General features: G+C 41.0%; 1 protein-coding gene across 5 annotated transcripts in view; it reads right to left on the bottom strand.

The window, feature by feature from the left end:
* Positions 1–12124: 12124 nt before the first annotated feature.
* The window catches only part of DGKI (diacylglycerol kinase iota), a gene marked incomplete at both ends in the record, with an annotated part of 420018 nt that continues 412464 nt past the window's right edge, over positions 12125–19678 (bottom strand). For all 5 annotated transcript variants that reach the window (XM_080932354.1, XM_080932355.1, XM_080932356.1 and 2 more), the window contains 3 exons: positions 12125–12241; positions 15516–15615; positions 17148–17184. In XM_080932354.1, coding sequence (XP_080788480.1) covers positions 12125–12241; positions 15516–15615; positions 17148–17184 — 254 coding nt within the window. The remainder of the gene's footprint in view (positions 12242–15515; positions 15616–17147; positions 17185–19678) is intronic.

Below are 19678 nucleotides of genomic sequence, written 5' to 3'. Positions count from 1 at the left end.
TAGCACTATGAGCTCTAACCAGTAAAGAAGAAACTTCCTGGTCAGTACTGACTTATTTTCCCATGTCTGTGTCTTGTGCCTAATGTGTGTGATGCCCTTAGCAATGGGGTCTTAGCGTCAAAGCCTGGTGAGCAGCAAAGAACACTGGCAAAGTCTGTATTGTTTGGAAGATCTCTAGAACACCTCTGACCAACGACCTAAGGGGACATACCTCGCACTTCGCACTACTGTTGTTTTATCTTGGCAGCCTATGATAGTAGGGCACTGATCATATTTAAAGGCAAGGTAAGTAATAGGCAAGAGGCTTAAACAGAGAGACAGATGCTAGTGTGGGTTGGATGAGGAGATGGGGGATGGTTAACAGTAAGGATGTTTGAAAAGCAATATGGAAACCTACTCTTTTTTATAAGCATCATTTATAAGAGTTTAATTGATGATACCCTACACAAGATTAAGGCAAAGCTGTATTCTGATTTTTTTTTCCCTACCAATATCATGTAGTGAGCAAACTAACTCAGGCTGATTGATGCTATTTCTTTTCCAATTGCCAAATGAGGAAACTGAGGTTCAGAAAGCAGAGCAGCACGTGCCAAAGTTCACTTGGTTTGCCATCAGCAACATAAGGGCCAACCCCAGAGCTGTCCATATTGATTCATTAAATGCCAAACAGAGAAGAAACCCCACTATGTAATTAGATTGGTCCTTGAAGGAGAAACATCCTTCCTTGTATCATTATCATACCCTTAATGTAGTTGTAAGACATAACAACCAGTGAACATCTGTGCTCTATGTAAGTTCCAGTGCTTTCCATCTGTATATGCCGGAGCAAATTATCTTCACGCCTCTGAACTGATAGCTAGTCGTGCCAATAACCTGGCAACATTTGGCCCTGAAAATGAGCACATGTTAAAAAAAAAATCCTCAAGGATTTTTCAGTTAACAGAATGCCATCCTTTGCTACATAGACCGCTTATCTAAATGGTACTAGTATTAAAAAATATATATATATACCAACCAGTTATGAACACTACATAACAAACACCACTCAAAAGTCATACTTAAAAGGGTGAACTAGTGGAGACTTCTTGACTGACAGCTTTCAGTAGAAACATTTTGAAGCTCTTCCCATCTTCATACGAATCTTGCGTTCAAAGATTCCCTTTGGAAAAGGGTCCCTGAGACTGTCTCACACCCCTGCAGTCTTTCTCTGCAGATCTGAGAAGAAACAAATACTTCTGAAACCTTTGCATTAGGGCTGGTTTCTAGTTATGCTCTGGCTTAGAACAATCTGCTTTGCCATGCCGCCTCCCTCTTTCCCTCTGGTGCCTGAAGAACACCAAAGCCTGTGCACATGGCACTGTGATGCAAGTGTGGGTGACTCCCAGGGCTCTGGGGACATCTTCCAACCACTCAGTAGCTGTGTCTTTTAGAGGAAAATTGAAGCTCTTTAAATTTCAGTTTTCTCTCAGAAAAATGAAATTGTGTAGCCTGAGTTGTTAGCAAACAATTTCAGTGTGTTGTATTTATTAATTAGCTTCAACTTTTCACAGAGCACACGGGCCTTCTTTTCCTTAGTCCAGTTCTCTGGACTTCTCAGTGAAAAAAGTAATGTTTGACACACAGATTTAAAGACAGATAAATCCCCCAAGAAAAACATTTCCAGACATGCAAGAAGACAATTCACTTCATCAGACCTTAGTTAAAGAAACAACTTGTGGGTTGACTCTAGCAAATTGAAAACAAAGAAAATGCAAAAGCTAAACTTAAGAGAAGAAAATCTTAAGGTGGCTGTGATGCATTCAGTGAAAGTTTGTTAAAACTGGGGATGTCTCAAAATCCACGAGATGTAAACACTGTCCTGCTATTTTTGTTTTATACATTCAGAACGTATGATAGACTTACATTTTCATCCTCTCAGATTACTCAAGACTAGGTAGTTTCACCACACAAATATAATGTAGCCCCCTAGTGAAACTTAAAGACCTCTGTCTTAATCTGTCTTTCCTAAAACTTCTCTAAGTGCTAGCTAGTTTCATTTATATCCTAACTCTCAGTCCTGTCTGAAGTCTGACAGACTCTGCCCTTGTTGGTACTCACTGCCTCGAAATAATTTGCTATCCATAAGCTAGGGGTGATTAGACCTTGTGCCATTCGATTCTCATCTTTCGGGGACACATGTCATTATTACCCATGGTTCAACTTTCTAACAATGATTCTTTTATACTTCATTTGTACTAAGACTGGAAGGTAAGCCTGATCTCATTAGTTCTTTGTAGAAGCAGAAGTGTGATTTTTCAAAACATTGATGCCTTATTTAGGATCCCTTTCCAACACCGCCTGCCAACTCCTCATTTTCCTTTTGATGGAGAGAGAACATGTAATTCAACTGAAGTTAAAGTTAGCATTCTCATCTATTGTACCGTGGACCAGAAAGAAAAGAAACAAATCAATTATATTTCATTTTTATTCTGTACATTTCCACACGATTCACAATACAGAAAAAGTGTCCAAAAAGTAAGTAGAACTAGTCAATTTCTTTTTCAGAGATTAATTCAGTCTCCCAAATTAATTCCATTGAAAATCTCTGTAGAGCAACACAGTGATCAAGATTCTTTATATAAATAGGAAATGCGAGAAAATTAGGGAAAAATACTTTATGACTTTATTACAAAAAAAGCCTCCTTTCTTCCCTTTCCCCAACCCACCCTTCCCACCCACCCTCCCTCCACTTCATAGTATCTGAATCCCACTTTACCTGGAAATATACTTCCTCTTCTACAGTTATAGCTGCCACTATTGGGGGGAAGCCCACCCTGCAGTTGCCAGCTTCTCAGTGGCATGGCATGGCTCTGGGATGTAATCAGACCAAATCAGAAGGCATGAATGAGCCCTTTACAACAAGACCCCAAGCTTTCTTATACATGTAGTGGCCTCTGTGAATGACCCCCTCCAAGGTCGTTCTTGGGAAGCCTGAGGAGTCTTTTCACTCTGGAAAATCGATACACCAAACATTTTTATTCTGATGGCATTACCAGCCATTTAACACAGACACCACTTCCTCCCTTTCAAATAGCTGTGGGCCAGAGAGCAATCCTGGCGGTCCACTGAATCCTTGGCAATTTGGAAGAAGAGCTAACAAATATGAGGCTGACTTGCCCCTTACCTTTTCCATACTTAGTTTTCTACTGCACTAACATTTTGTCCTTTAAAGTCCCCAGATTCATCCCACCTATCCCCAGGGCAGACATTCCGCTGTGTTCAAACTCACAATCAGGATATCAGCAAGCAACAAGATCGTAACTGCACTGCAAATTAAGCCTGTGTATGAGCTAGTGCCTCAACCAGTGAGAAGTGTGGGGTAGGATGGGAAATGAAGTATGTCATCAATAGAAAACCCAGTGATCAGGAGCCATTTGGATGCATGATAAAGGGTACAGTAGGTACCAGATGAGAAAAATGCTTTAAACACTATAAATATGAAGAACACACTTGTGAGAACTGCTCATGAACTTCAACAGTAATAATAATAAATAAATAAATAAATAACCAAACAATGCAGGGCTGCCATTTCTTTGGGCTCTTTTCATTAAGTTGAGATTGCTTGTAAATAGCTCACATCAACCATTTTTAAGAGAGAGAGAGAGAGAAAAAAAAAAAAAGAGCTAAGCATATATCCTCAAATAACAAGATCTGAATATTTAAGATGAAAATACATTTAGCTTTGTAGATAAAATTCTTCAAGTTGATCTTACTTTTCTCAACTTTTATTATGGGCTAGCAATCTGTGAACAAGGCCCACACATGGTGGTACATGAATTTAGTCACAGCACTCAGGAGACAAAGGCAGGCAGAGCTCTATGAATTTGAGGCCAGCCTGGTCTACAGACAGTTCTAGGATAGCCAAGACTACACATAGAAACCCTGTCTCAAAAAAAAAAAATAAAATAAAAAATAAAAAAAAATAAAAATCTGTGTGCAGTTAAAAACCTCAAAACCCTTAAACAACACCCTACTCTTTGGGGTTCTACTCCAAAGCTTTCTATTAGTGGTCCCCATCCCCCACCCTGTTTCACATTCAGTCATGTGAACGAACAGAATAAACTAAGCTGCATAAACTGACACTTCCCAGCTAACACTCCTTGAAGACACTCTCTAACACTTGTCTCCTATGTTGGGTTTACATGAGGACCAATGTTTGTGGAGTGTGTACATATATTACCTGTGAGTTGTTATGGGCGTCTATACCAATACAAGGCAGGAGGCATCTAGCTGTGCCATGCCTGAGAATCTTTTCTTTTTTAATTTTTGTCTCTTCTTATAACTTTGTTCTTATTTTTCTCTCCTACGCCAAGCACAAGGAGTGACAGCAGAGGAGAGAGAATGGGGCTACAAAAAGTCTCTCAGAGCAGAATTCAGGGTATGATCCATCTCCTCCGTATCAGAACACCAGAAGAAAACTGGGTCTTGGGGCAAAAAAGATGGTCAGTTAAGACTGTAATCTCCTTAAATAAAATATAAAAACATGTTGTGAGTTTAAGTTTTATTTAGACACAGAGAGGAATATAAAAGCTCTCTTTATGGTGAGAGAGAGAGAGAGAGAGAGAGAGAGAGAGAGAGAGAGAGAGAGAGAGAGAGAGAGAGAGAGAGAGAATATGAAATTTTCTTCCTCTAAAGGACTTGGGCTATATTTGCAATGAATAATAGTTGTTTCAAAAGTACCCTTGATTTCTCCTAAGAAGTTGTCATCTGTCAGAAACCTGGAATCAAATGAGCTCTAAGGTTTACTTTAGTCTAAAATAATAGAAAACTAGATCTGGAAAATATAGTTTTCCATGTTCCCTCACAAATAAAGATTGACTTTCCTGTGACCAATGAGCTGATTTTTGATCTTCACTAAAGCACTAGAAGAAACAGTTGAAAAACACTTTGTTTCTCAAGGAAGCCCAACTGAATTTTCTGAATTTTCCTGGGTGCGGTGCTCAGAAATGAAAAGCCTCACATAATAAAGCTCTTCGTGACCGTTTGGATCGGTTCTGCCCTTGGTTTCGAATCCACACATTGTTCATCCCTTAGAACTCAGATCTGACAGTACCAAACAACCAATCTTCCTGGAACATTTTTATTCCAACCTAGCCTTGCTTTTTTTTTGGACCAAATATCCTTGTACAAATTCACCAGTCTGCCCACAGACACTCCTGGGAGAATATACAATCAGAATGGGAAAACGTTAACTTAGCTGTTCTTTCCATTTCAAACTCCCACATGTGTCTTAACGCCTCTGAATGTGATTGTGTAGGGTGAACTTTGAACCTACACCCTCCCATAAACAGATCAATCATGCTTTGAATGACAGGGCCATTCTCAACACCTTTTGGTACTTCATTCTGAAACATTATTAGCCTTCACAGGAGGCAAAATAGTACTTTCACTGAGAGAGGGGGAGGGAGATGGGAGTAGGAAATCTCAAACAAAATAGAGAAGTCATCAAACCTCAGAACTAGTGTTTTTTCCATGAAATGTACCACAGTATCCAAACCTTGAGACTTTTGTGTTTGAAATTAGTTCACTGGTAGTTTCTGTTTGTTTGTTCTTGTTTTGTTTTGTTTTATGGAGAAATTGTGTGTCATGGAAATCTGAACAACATATCTAAAACTCCATTGAAGGCAAAGGTAGACAACTGTTTTCCCAGAAAGCCTCAATTTGGAGTGCATTAGTCTGAAATTTCAAAGGCTCCTAATCTGGTGGGGACCCTGTGACCGTGTGATTCTCTGCATGTTGAATTCACTATGCCGAGATCGAATTTGTTCAACTGGAATATCTTACCTGTATTATCCCCTGCATGGAATGAAGTCAGATATGAAAACTCAGAACTGTCAAAACTGCATCAAACTATCAAAGCACTGACTTATAAAAAACTTAAGGAAGTTGTTAAGAAGCAATATTTTCGTTATTTGAAATTACTTTATATTGTAAGCCACATGTGTGTCTTAACAAAGAGCTGAGAAGCCCAGTTGCTCTCATTACCAAACTCAGACACCACTGACAACCAGGTACAGGAACACCAGAAGTACAGAGAAAGCCATCTCACTGTTTTGTTCTGAATTTCATCCCTTGCTATTACCATGCTGGTACCAGAAAGCCAAGGGATTTCCCATGATGCCTTTCATGTACATTTACTGAGCTTCTAAAGATCCCCGAGCAGAATTTTGTTCTGTGATTAGGTTACAGTTAATTCTAAGAATCTCAAATCACAGCAATTTTTTTTTGTATTAGAAGAATGTTAAGATTTCCAATAAGGCTTTACTTGAGAATGTCCAAAAATATTCACCAACACCCAAAATGTTTTCGTAAGAATTTTGAATTTTTATCTCCTTATGTGTTCTCCTTTTCTGAGTTCTTGGATCTGTGCTTTAGTTTTAATTTTGTTTTAGAATGAGAGCTAAAGACCACCCCCTCAAAGATTTTAAACTTCCTTGTGTATAAAGTGATGTTTTAAGAAATGAAGGTTCTCATGAATTTTTGAAGATCAAATGTTGCCATTAGACAAAGCCATTTTCAAAATGATGTAAAGAAAATAACAACATAATTGCAGCCCCTTTGGATCATAAGTCCTTACTAGGGACATGCCTAAAGATGGCCAAATACCCTCCGCCTAAGTGCTTCCAGATGTTGAACGTTTGTAATTCTGTATGCATGCCCACTGCACTATTTGGCAACTCATACTTCATCTTCTTTATATTTAATCAAAACCCACTGAAAATTCTGCTTATTACTCCAGGTTTAACTCCCAAGGGCTGGGATAAATAAATCTTAACCTTTACTTAAGAAGAGTTTCTAACTTTCATCTTAAAGCCTTAGTTTCAACGATATTTTTCTAACGAACATTAACAGGATTCCTAGGAAGTGGCAATATGAAATAATATTATTGATTTCCTATTTAACATTTGCTTGCTCAGAACTAAAATATACTAGCCAGATTAACAAACAGGACAAAGACTCTGGTGAGCTCTCAGGACATGCTGAGGTATCCTGGAGTCCACACACACACACACACATACACTCGACTCACAGGATTTAAATTATTTAGATTTTCGTTTGTTCCCTGTCTGCAGAAGTTGTTTATTCATTTCATTCGGTAGGTAGCTGTATTCCACTGAGCATCTGAGCAATGCAATGAGTGATAAATATTTTGAAAGAAATGTTTAAAAAAAAACCCACAAAGAAGACAGGGTTTGAACATATTATCGGATGAGCGTAAGTGAATGCACATCTAATCAGTGCTTCCTAGAGGAACAGGTCATCCAATATTTGGGTTCTACTATAAAGCATTTGCTTTAATAGCTTTAGGATTGTTCTCTGTTTCTTCTTTGGTTCCAGAATAATAAATTTCAATGTTCTTCATGAGCTGATTTTCCAGTGTGCTATTCTTTGCTTATTTCTGTTTATAGGTTACTTGTTAAGCTCATTAACAGCCTTAAAACCCATAGGTTGCCCTCAAGAGGATAGCCCATATATAATCCAGTTCTCTGGGTGATGTTAAAAGCACATGTTGCTTACACCATCTGATATGGGAGGAGTGCCTATGACTGTGACTTCTCAGGTCACTAGAACAAAATAAATAAATAAATAAATAAATAAACTAAACCTCCCAGTCTGCTTCTAAGAAACAACTAGTCATAATTCCATAAGGCAGCCAAGGTCAGTGGGCATGTATGTATCCTTTGGGCAACATGGGTACTTGTCCCCAATGGGAAATTTTATCTTGATATATTTTAATCATAACATCTGGGGAAGATTTAGGCAGCTGTGAAACAAAGTGATAGGCAGTGGCCCCAGGAATGTTGCCTCAGCCCGAGAACCGAACCAGGGACAAGCTATGAGTGAGGGCACTGGAAGAAGACTTTGATCAGCTCACTGGAGAGCTCGCTCCTGAGAAGAAGCAGGGAGAAGAAGGAGGGGGGCATAGAGGGAGTTTATACTAAATACATATCACAGTGTGTTCAGATAGTTAATTTAATGCTTGGTCTTTCTTTCCCTAACATGAACATAATTTAGTTGCAAAGAACAATTAGCAGTCTTAGTTGGTGGTTATGGTGAGCCATTTTTAACGAAGATCTATTTTTGCTTTTAAAGAGCATAACTGAATAGAACACCATGCTGTGCTCAGTGATTTAATTAGCTTCTCCTACTGGAAGACAAGCTGCTCCAACCCCAGACCAAACCCAAGTAACTACCCCTTCTTCTCAGTGACAGCCTGCCCTAGTTAAATAGCATTAGAAAGCTGACTGGGTGTTAGTCTTATGAACTAAGCTTTAAAGGAAATCATAGAAGAAATAACTCTCCTTTGCTGCCTTGAGATCTAAAAGTAGGATGGACAAGCCACAGGGCTCAGGGTGTTTTCCTGTATTGTGGGAGGCAGCATAGAAATAATCTGAAGACTTACTGGTTATGGACTGTATGACTCTCACCATATCCAATGCCATGTGCAAGCATAGCAGTCTAGGGATAGAAGCTCAGGAACAGAGAAAATGACAATTCAATGAAAATCCTGCTTTTTTGTTTTTTTTTTTTTAACCGATAGTTGCCTATTAGTGTTAACTATACATGTAACGATGATTTGCATGCTTTTAAAATGTCTTCTTTTCTAAACATATGTGTATGGCATAGATGCCCATATATGTATACAAATAAATACATTTCTATTTATGTATGGGTGGATATGTGTTCATGTGCAGATATGTGTGTATATGAAGGAGACATTACTGACATAACATACAAGCAAGAATGTTTGTCCACATTGACAGTGTTTCTTGTTGGATACCGAGTCAGGACACCAGCACAGAGGACTCCTTCACACTACATGGGATACTTTAAATGGACTTAGGACTTTTATAAAATGCATGTGTTACTTTCATAACTAAACTCTGTGCTCATATAATTGACACGTGGTAAAATGAAATTGCTACACCTTATTTTTTTAGACATGAATATCCTCAGGATTCTAGCATGTACATTTCAGAAGTCCATTATGCAAGAGTCTCTACTAGGTCCCAGTGAAAAGGACTGACATGCTGAGCATCTCAGAACCCAGACCAATGTGCCTGGGGGAGTTTCTGGGAAAACAGGAAGAAGCAGGGCACGGGGCCTTCTACCATTTCTTACTAATTTCGCTGCAGCTGAATTCTGCTTCAGAACTCCCACTGGGTTTCAATCACCGCCTCTCTGGTGGTAGCCAGAAATCTTAAGGCAAGATTCCAAGTCATGCTGTTTATCCTTCTAGGGTAACTAATTCTCTCCTGTCTCTCTTATGTCGGCCAATGTGGTAGTATCAAGGATTGGGCTAATGTTTCATGGTCTTTGTAATACAAGGTCACAGAAATTATTACCTTTACAGCTATAGAATGTTCTCTTTTAATAACACCTCATTTTTCATGCTCCCACCAGACTAATTTAAAGAGAAATTCCAGGGAAGATGCAAGAGACTGGACACCAGAAGGCTGGCTGCTCCTTGCAGAGTATTCCCAGTAGGGAATGTAAAAATTATTTTTATAGGTATATATTTTTATGTGTGATAAAGTTTGTGGGGCTGGTACTGTACCATTTCTTCCATACCTCCTGTTGTCTCACTGCATGTGACATTATATGCCTAAGCAGAGACAGGCAGTCCTGGATCACATGGCTTTAGCTCTTCCTAGTGCTCAGAACTGTCACCCATAACAAACAACTAAAGCAAAGCAAAACAAAACAAAAAATCCTACAGGAGGTAGACTTAAAATCATGAAATCTGTGACTTCTATACTCACATTTTTCTTGACATCCCAAGTTTTAGAGGTGCTATATTTTTCAGAGATGGATCATGTATAATATATTGCTCCTCAGCAGTAATGTACAATGTAAATTATTTTAGGGGTTTGAGGATAAATTTCTACAGCGCTGGGCCCCTTACAGTAGTCAGTATTCCATCTACCTTCATTCTAGGGATTTACTTATCTTAGAGTTATTGAAATTGGCCCATAACCGCATCCATCCTAAATTTTCTCTGGGCAGTTTTGAAACCTTCTCAGAGAAATATGAGATGGTGGTTGACAAAAATATGGTCCTGCATCTTAGCAGTGGCCAGCTGGATAACCAACTGCTTGGCTTATTTGAGGGAGTGGAAGGCTCCATTCAAAGCCAGGTTCCAGTGTATTCTAAGGATTATGCTTGTCATCACAATATTTCCTTGACAGTCCCCAACAACTGAAAAACTCCTAACAGAAACTCAGTTACTTCAACTCCTGGAAATGATCTAGTCCAGAGAGAGTTCCAGTTCTGAGATGGATGCCTAGAAACACATTATTCTTAGCCAACCCATTTCCCCACAGCTAGATACGTTGCCAAGTTTGATCTTGAAATGACTATTGGGAGTCTCTAGTAATGAAATCTCTACCCACTCAAAGCCTCCTAACACTTAATATGGCATATCATATCCGTCCTTTCAAAATGATGATATGTGATTCTGATAAGTAAATTGTCCCCATTGGACTGTGAGATTAAAGGTCACATGCAGAAATGCAGAGGAAGCATTTTGCTGTGTTTAAGAGAAAGAATGAAGAAAGCAGAAAGAAAAGATTACATACCCCACATGTATTTATGACCTACAGCCTAAGTAGAGGAGAGTTTGGTTAGAGAGTTGGATATTTTCTCCTCCTCATTATGAGGTCCCACCTGATCCATGGCATGAACAGAAGTAACAGTTCTTTAGAAACCATTTCTGCCACGGTGGCTTATATTAAGAAATTTGTAAGGGGAGAAAATAATGTAGGAAAAGGAACAAAATGGATTCCCAATAACAGACGAAAAATGGTGTCATCAGACATGATCTCGGAACCTTAAAAGTTCTAGATGAAGCGCAGACCAGGAAGGCCAGGCATCCTGAGAGTCTGACCATGGAACTGAAGGAATGCAGCTTTGTCCTTGGGCCAGGTCTTCCCTGATGTCATGAAAACTGAACTCTTAGGAAAACACACACAAACCCCCTTTCATCATTGTACCCATGAGCCTGTGGTTATGAGCCTCAGCCGCAAGTGGCCAGGGCTATTCTCCTGTACTACTGTAACATACATTGTTACTTTCATTTTTGCCAAATTTTCAAGTCAATCAGACTGCTTTCTGTTATCATGTTACGGAGATTAGGATTAAACATTTGAGTGCTCCATGTCCTATAACCACTGCCCATGACAGGCTCAATCCTGTCATTGAAACAGTTCTTAGCATCACACGGCTCTGTCATCTAGTTATGGGGTTTCTCCGTAGACTCCCTGGTTCATCTCTACTTCAGAAGAAGGCAAATATGGCTGCACACAGGCAGTGCAGAGCTGTACAAACAGCCCAAGCTGAACCAGTCCTTCCTATCACCCACAGCCCAGCTGCCTGGGCTACCTCTGGGTAACATCTGTGCAGTACCTCAAGCACAGACAGTTCCCATACTACCTCAATATACCCCAGAGACAGAGCGCACAAGTAGACATTAGCCCTGTGGCACTTCCCAGCTCCTATGTGATGAAACCTGGGGTAGGGGGTGGGGACATGCAAAGCCACTAGCTAACCTTGGTATATTTAGTCTGCGAATGGAAGTGGTTTTATAGATATATTTCTGTAAAACATCCAGGAGGGTTTCAAAGACCTTCAGACAATGTTGTGGTTGGAAGACTGAAAATAAAGTGACGAAAGCATATTTCCTAAGTCGATGGGTGATTACAGGAGACTCATGAGGCGCGGGGGAAAGATGGATGCCTAGAGGGAGGAAGGAGCAGTGCCATTTATGTGAAAATCTTCAGAATCTTTAAGACAAATTAGATGGGTGAACACAGCAGTTCATGCTATTTGCTGGAAGCGATGTGGCTCAAACTTTGTGGATCGTGTACTTCACAAATCGCCTGTAGCCTGCCTCCTTCTCAAAGGGCTATATCATGTCCTGTTGCACATCCCGTAGCCCATAAAACCTGGTAGCATATTCTCAGATAGATCCTCGCAGGAGAGAGGCAGATATGGATTCCATTAGCTTCTTCCAGGGGAGCTGCCCAGTGGCTGGGAGGGCGTAGGTGATACGCTTGCTCAAGTTCTTCCTGCCTGTCTACCAGGGTCACACAGCAGTTTCCAGGTCCTCGTGGCCAATGATCTTATAGTTCTGTCGGCTTTCTAGGTAAGCAGCCAAATCTGGGTCCCCAGCCTGCTGTGCTCGTTCTTGGGGTGTCTTTCCCTGTGGAGAGCAGAAGAGAAAGAAATAGCTGGAGTGAGATGGGGTCCATATATAACAGACTCGGACAGATTAGCCAAAGATAAGTCAGTACGAAGAGTCCTCCCATGTTTGATGCTTCAGAGTGTATGAGATGCTTTCAGATCTCTTTACATGTAGAATCAGAATCATATCGATGTGGTGAGGTAGAGTTTAATGGGAGAGAGTGTATCTCTGTAAACCAGAGGTCATGGCGTCTCCCCGAGACTGTGGGGAGAAACTGCAGCGAGTTTGAGGGCCAAGTTTCTTTTCAGTAATTTTCAGTTCAGGATTATTCTTCACCGAATAGTGGAAACTGAGCAGCAGAAGCCAAGAGGAGGCTCTTCCTTTGCTGGTTTCAGCACCCATCTTCCTAATAGTCCGACTTAGTTTGCACCCAGTACTGAATCACTAGCTTAAGATTCCCATAACAGTTCTTACACAGCCATAGCAGACTCTAACCTTGACTTTGATAATGATAAGACTGACATCTTACCTTGCAAATATTCAGAAAAGTGGGGGTGAAGTGAACCTCTGAGCAGATTTGTAGTAATTCCTTTGCTAAAAAAACAGACCCACTAGGATATTGCCTCTCTCCTAAGGGTTCCAACAGAAAGTCCATTCGTGAGTGTATTCAGCTTTTATGTAGCACTGGTTTAGGGAACAGTAAGGTTACAGGATTCTGACAAAGGAGTGAAGCAGCTACATTACTGTGTGGTAAAATGTATAGACCATAATTTTGAATGGAGAGTTACAATGTTCAGTAACATGTATGATATGATGCCAACTGGTTTTAAAAACTGAGAGTCAGACATACATATGTACATGTAAATAGAGATTAAGTTTAATCATGTCAGCTCTAAGGGAGGGAATTTCAAGTGACTTTTGTTTTGCTTTATGTGCTTTTCTATGTGTCTAGTTTTCTGTGTGTGAGCATAAATATTAATCGGATATTTATATTTTGAAAAATGAATACACTTTTATAATTCAAAACAGGAAGGAGTCTCAAATACTGTGGGTCCATTTATCTAAGAAACTTAGAAAATAAAAGGCAACTATCCCCAAGCTGGACCTCATGAGTTCCAGGTTGTCCCTCTTGTTCTGTGTCTCTTCCCTGTGTTTTTAGTTTCTGAACTGTGTACAGGCCTAGCCATTGTGTGATGAGTGGTCAGCAACCCTACTGTGGTCTGAATTGCTTTTGCCAAGTACTCCTCCCCCATGTGGTTTAGACTAACTCTGCCTCCAAGGTATGTGTTTCTGGATTTAGTTAAGCTTTGAAACATTTCAGTGTAATGTCATCTGGGAAGAATGCAACTTATGCATTTATCTGTCATTTGAAATGACTGACTAAAGAGGTAACAGATTACCTATACACCAAGATATAGCCAGTGTGGTTTTGGTGATCTGAGGGGGAAGCTGAAGCAGCCAAGGAGCAGGGATTCTAGTGGGTTGCCAGAGGAAAAGAGAGCATCATGAAATATAACTGGCTCAGAAGTGAGAGAGGTCCACTCACAGGGCAACTCATGTCACAAGATTTGCTGTTCAAGGAAAGCCCAGGGCCTACACTGTACATATATAGATTCTCATCACTTAACTAAATCTAATAGAGTTTACAACAATGATCAGGCTTCTAAGGTCTGTGTATATATACCATGGCTAGAGTTACTGGCTCAAAACCTGCTCCTGTTTAATACAAACCTCACCCATACCTTAAAAGTCTTCTTTGCAACTACAGAGATGTAGTTAGTCATGGGACTTGCTGTCTACTCAACGTCCTTCAAAACCCTGAGTGCTTCACAGAACAGATGACAGACGCCTGTTACTGGTCGTGTGTGTGTGTGTGTGTGTGTGTGTGTGTGTGTGTCTGTCTGTCTGTCTGTCTGTCTGTCTGTCTGTCTGTCTCTAGTCCTGTCTCTGTCCTTGCTCAATTCCACTGAATTACAGGATCTCCATACTCCATATATCAACTCTGTCCCTTGAATCCACTGAGGAAGGCAACAGATTCGGATGATCTAGATCTTTCCTGGTGCCCTAATTGTACTCATGGGCACTTTCTGGTCAAGATGGCTTACACATTCCACCAACAATTTCTGGCCTCCCATTCTCTGCGGATTTAACCCTTCACCTAAGAAAGTGACCAGATTTCAAGTCTCCTTGACATAAGAGACATTGTGAGGCAGAAATCCAGGCTATGAAAGTGATCCATGACAACAAACTAGTTACTCTTCCCCCCATTTTATCTTACTGAGGCAGTGGGCTATTCTGTCACCAAATGAGGAGGGCTGATCTGCTCAGACAGCAGCAGGCTACAAGTCAACAGAGCTAGTGGTGAAACAGCCATTCTTCCTCTGGCTTCCCACTCCCATTCCTATCAATAATAGTTTTTCACTCTAACTGCTATGCTGGACAATAATAGTGGAATAATATAGGAAAACATGCATAGAAAGACTCTGAAAATGTAAAGGTAACTGGGGCTGGAAAGAAGGCTCAGCAGTTTTGAGCTCCTGCAGAAGCCCCAGGTTTGATTTCCAGCATTCATATGGTAGATCACAGCCACTGTAACTCCAATTCCAGGGAATATCTCTTCTGACCATCATAGACTGAACACATGTGGGACATATCTATATACTCTCTCACACATAAGCACACACGTGCATCTAAAATTAAGTACATACATTTGAGGGGTATATACAGACTGATGTGGATATATCAGATTTGGAACTGTCACCATCTCAAGGTGGGACGCCACCATCTGGGGAGTCGGCGGGTAGGCGACCACTTGGCAGCCAGGCACGGAGCGGTGCCAATCACCAATTTTAAACTATAGTAGATTTGGTGCTGAAGATGATCATAGATTAATTATATTAGCTTTTAAGTTACATTAATTTGGGGATAAAGAGACTTCTTGGTAAGCATGCTAGGACATTCACTCCACCTCATCCCCACTCTCCGGCCATGGGTCTCATTTTGCGCACCCCTTGCCTGCTGGTATTTAGGTAGAGCACCTCTAAGTCCCATGTGCCTTTTTAGCATGTGGGGTTTATGAAGTGACACAGGCAAACACACACCCTCCCTTTGTGCTTCTCCATTTAAACTGCAGTTTCTCTAAATGAAGCACTCTATTTTTTCCTCCTTTTTCCAGAGCTCCATGCCCTTCCGTGAGCGCAGAAAGGATGCCTGTGCTGTGGGCACAAGTGGAGGCCATGGTGCCTGCAATCTCTCACAGTGGGAGGATGCTTGCACTCTCTCATCCTGTTACCTTGGAGTCCGTCTGTCTCAGGGATGCTCCTGCGTCCACCAGAAGCTGGCACACAGCCCGGTTCCTTTGGCAGGCGGCCTTGTGCAGTGCAGTCTCGCCCCTAAATCAAAGATTAAGAAACCAGGCAAGGGTTGGAGACAGACGAGGTGATAGAGAGAGCAAAGGGGCTTATCCTGCCCCGTTGCTGATGCGGTGTGCGCTTTAGCCTCTGCCATTGTGAGTAGCTGAGACCTAGGCCAGCAGAATACATGGATGCTAAAATGGTGGCCTGGGGACGTCTGCAAATTCCTATATCACTCACTAGAAGACCTAACATCGTCTAACTTTAGCCAACTTGTCTAAACTGGATGTTACTTGGGGATAATTTTTTTAAATCACTGCTTTAGATTTAGGATATACATCAATGATACTTAGCCAGCAAATTGTGAGGATATGTCAAAACACTTGAGGGAGAGCATGAAGGAATCTCCATGGAGCTCACGCAGCCCGACCCTTCAAACATGGTGGAAGCCATTATGACTTTCACAAGTATATCCTGAGAACTCAACTTAAGGAGCCAGACAGACTTCTTTTCTCCCTATCCAACCAATATTGGGTTATAATTGGTATATATTACACGATAAAGGGATATCTGAGATGCTCTGGAAGACTCTAGCAGAACTTACAGGCTCAGATTTTCCTAAGAATGCAACAGGCATGAGAACAGCCTCTCAGTGTATGTGGGAAGTGGAAAAAAAAAAGACAGACCCTCTGAGCTCCAAGGTATAAAGATACTTAATGCCAACATGCTTCATGAAAAATCAAATGTCGGCCATAGAGAAGCCAACCCAGGATGAATGGTGTCCCCGTTCACAAGCATGCCAGCACACCATCTTAGATCAGTCGCTAGCTCTTTTGTGCCCAGCTCACAGCTGTCTGCCTTTCCACCTGGTCCTCTTCTCTCCGTTCTTTCTGGTAACCATTCTCTGGTTACCAGGTCATTCCTCTCTAAACCCACTCATCATTACCCCTTGTCTAACTCTTCTGAAACTCTCTGGTAGTTCCCGCTCCGGCTTTCGGAGTTGACTGTTCGTCTCTTTCTTATTCCTGTTAGTGAAAGAGTCCGTATTTGGATGTCATGAGCATAAGAAAGTTGGAAACGAACATTTTCTGCTTAGGAACCAACCCAGAGCTGGTAACTTCTTGCATAACTGTGCTTCCAGCCCTCCAGGGGTGGTGTAGGACTTGTTCTAGCACAGGATGACAAACGGAAGTTGTGCCATTGCATGCAGCAAATGTCTTGAGGCATCGGGGCTTTATTTTCTCACAAAGCCCATGCGAGAAGAATGCCACATGTGGTGGAGATAGATACATGCACTTAATTATTGTCAGCAGCCCAAGTGTGTGTAAGAGAATCTTGCTGGTAGGATGCTCTAGGTAACGACAGGGACAGCCTTGGCTATGCATGAGATCGTCACAATAGAAATTATTAGGTTTTATTGTGTTTTGTGCAGCAAATTACCTCTGTACAACCACTTAAACAATTTAGTGCGGGATTTTAATCAGTGAAATTAAACCCCTCTGACATGCCTTATGGACTAGACACGCTTCAACGACACCTGTTTGGACTATATAAGGAAAGACAACACTCACGTTTCACTGTCTGCCATATCCAGTAATTCTGCAGGTCCTAAACAATAACAGAGAAGTGAGATGTCAAAAAGATATCCTAAAACTAACTGGGAGCGGTCAATCGGCATATGAATAATTTAAATGGCGAGGAGAGGGAACTGAGAAAATAAATTGGTGATCACAGGTTAATCATAGGACAAAGTGAGAGTAAGAGGATTGTCACCAGTTTCCCCAAACCACACTGGTCAATATGGAGAGCTAAAGGGTGTTGCTACCTTGCCCATCAACACCCCTTCCAGGAGGACTGGAGAGATGGCTCCCTGAGTAAGAAAACCTGCTCTGAAACAAAAGGAACTGAGTTCAAATCTCTAGCATGAAGTTTTAAGAGAATGTTTATAGAGCTGGGCATGGCCCTGTGTGCCTTTAACCGTAACAAAGGTAGGGAGAGCAAGGTAGATCCCAGGATCTTGGTGGTCAGCCAGCATGGCCAAGTTTAGTGAGAGACCCTGTCTCAAGGAAGTGATACGGTGACTTACAGAGGAAGACACCTGACATCCTTCCCTGATGTCCTCATGAGCGATGCACCCACATGTACATGAAACACACACACACACACACACACACACACACACACAGACACACACAGAGAGACAAACATACACACACAGTGAAACTGAAGAAATGAAATTAGCTAGAAAATAACTGAAAACTAATTGTCTCAGTAGATTGAAAGGCCAACAAAGTGAGCTCTGGGGTCTCTTTCATTCCCCAGCTACAAGAAAGGGCTTCCTTCAGTGTAATGAGAAAAGTGAAAACACACACATCATCTCCTTGATATATTTTGGAAATAGAATTAAAGTCTATTGAACATTTTCGAAACGGAATAACTGTCACGCATACATCTCAGACAATCACCGATACACCATTGCATGACATGTCCCCCAAGAGTTAGACTGGAAGTGTGTAATGAGCAGGCCTTTCTCTTTCTCGCTGTCTGGTTAGCCATTGATCCTCTTCTTCTGCAGACACAGTTTGGGATCTTCGTCATTCTACTGTCTGACAGCTACGTCTTTCTTTGAGGTACCTCACCCAGTGTACTCTGAAGGTATCAGACACATGTCTTCAACAGAACACCCTCTGAGCTGATACCATTCTCCACCTATATGGTACTTACTCGTTATGCATAGATTCTATTTGCTATACTTAAGTAAGATATCAGCCACGTCAAAGCCACCCAGGGCAAGTTGAGACTGATAATTGCATTATTTGACATGGCACTTGTAAGACTATTTTAAAGTCACCAGCTTAGTTGGTTCTCTGTACATCAAGACTCTAATAAACCTCTTAGGAGCTTTGTCTTTTATTTTTGTTGTTGCTGTTGTTTTGTTACTCATCATGGTGTCCCCCACTTATACTGAATATTGATTCTCGTCCTCAGCAAATGCTTAGATGTTTCAATTGATGGACAAATCTGCTTGGGAGTTCCAAATGTGGTCCTGGCACTAAAGACAGTTTAGCCTTTAGAGGCATGATCCTTATGATTTTTGACCCATGTTGGTAAAGAGTACTATTACTGAACATTATTATGTATAACGTAAAAGGAAATAAAGAAGAGTTTATATAAGTTTCTACCCATGACTGCTACTGGCAGGGAGGTAATTGAGAGAGTCAAGAATCCTTGTAACTCTAATCATCCAAGAGCTAAGTCACCTTGAGTCTTTCTATGGAATGCAGCTAGTGTGCAGAAGTCATTGCTATTAAAGGCACATATTATCACTACACTTCCACATGTCCCATTTGTTAATTACCCTCAATTGTTTAGATGATGCTCATGGCCTTCCTCATGGAACTCCCCCGTCTTAATGTGTTGATGAAGTTCTACCTTTTTGGCTAAGATAAACTACCAATGGCCTAACTGTGCATTTCTTAGGCCTTCCTCAACTCTAAGTGTGTTTCCTGATTTTCTTATTCATAACAGCCTTCCCTCTCCTAACCCTTTATCTAAATTTAAATGCCCCTCAAAGCCCAGCTGTGGCAAGATCTTCCAAAAATATCCAAAGAGTCATTTGCCAATTGAATTCTAAGCTTTCTCTGAGTCCTGTGCTGGGTATGGGTTCTACCTTGTGGTATGTATGCCTTTTAAAATGTCTGTCTTGCTTTCTGAAGTGAATTATTCTGAAAGATAAGAATCACTCTACTGTTTCTATCTGCCTCTAAATTATATAAACGTTATATCATTAAATCTGTGGATCCTTTAATGATGACATTTACCCTTCCCTGTGAGTTTTCAAGAGTCAGTAATGATCTAAAGTATTAAATAGAAGTGCCTGGCACCCCTTAAACTCTTCATAAAATTTAGAGTAACAACTGTAGTGCTTTGGGGCACACCACAGCTGAGTATATTAAATCTAAACACTGCAACATCCATCCGTGAAGGAAGGTGACATAACATGGTCACTTTGCTCTCACTTAATCAGAAACCACTTGTTGGCTGAGTTTCTGGAGGTCCACACACTCCAGGCTTGTTCAATTTCTGATAGGAGAGCACAAGA

This window comes from Micromys minutus (genome assembly GCF_963924665.1).
Source record: "Micromys minutus genome assembly, chromosome: 18".
In the NCBI taxonomy this organism is placed as follows: Eukaryota; Metazoa; Chordata; class Mammalia; order Rodentia; family Muridae; genus Micromys; species Micromys minutus.
The sequence above is the reverse complement of the archived record's forward strand: the minus strand, read 5'-3'. Positions and strand labels throughout refer to the sequence as shown.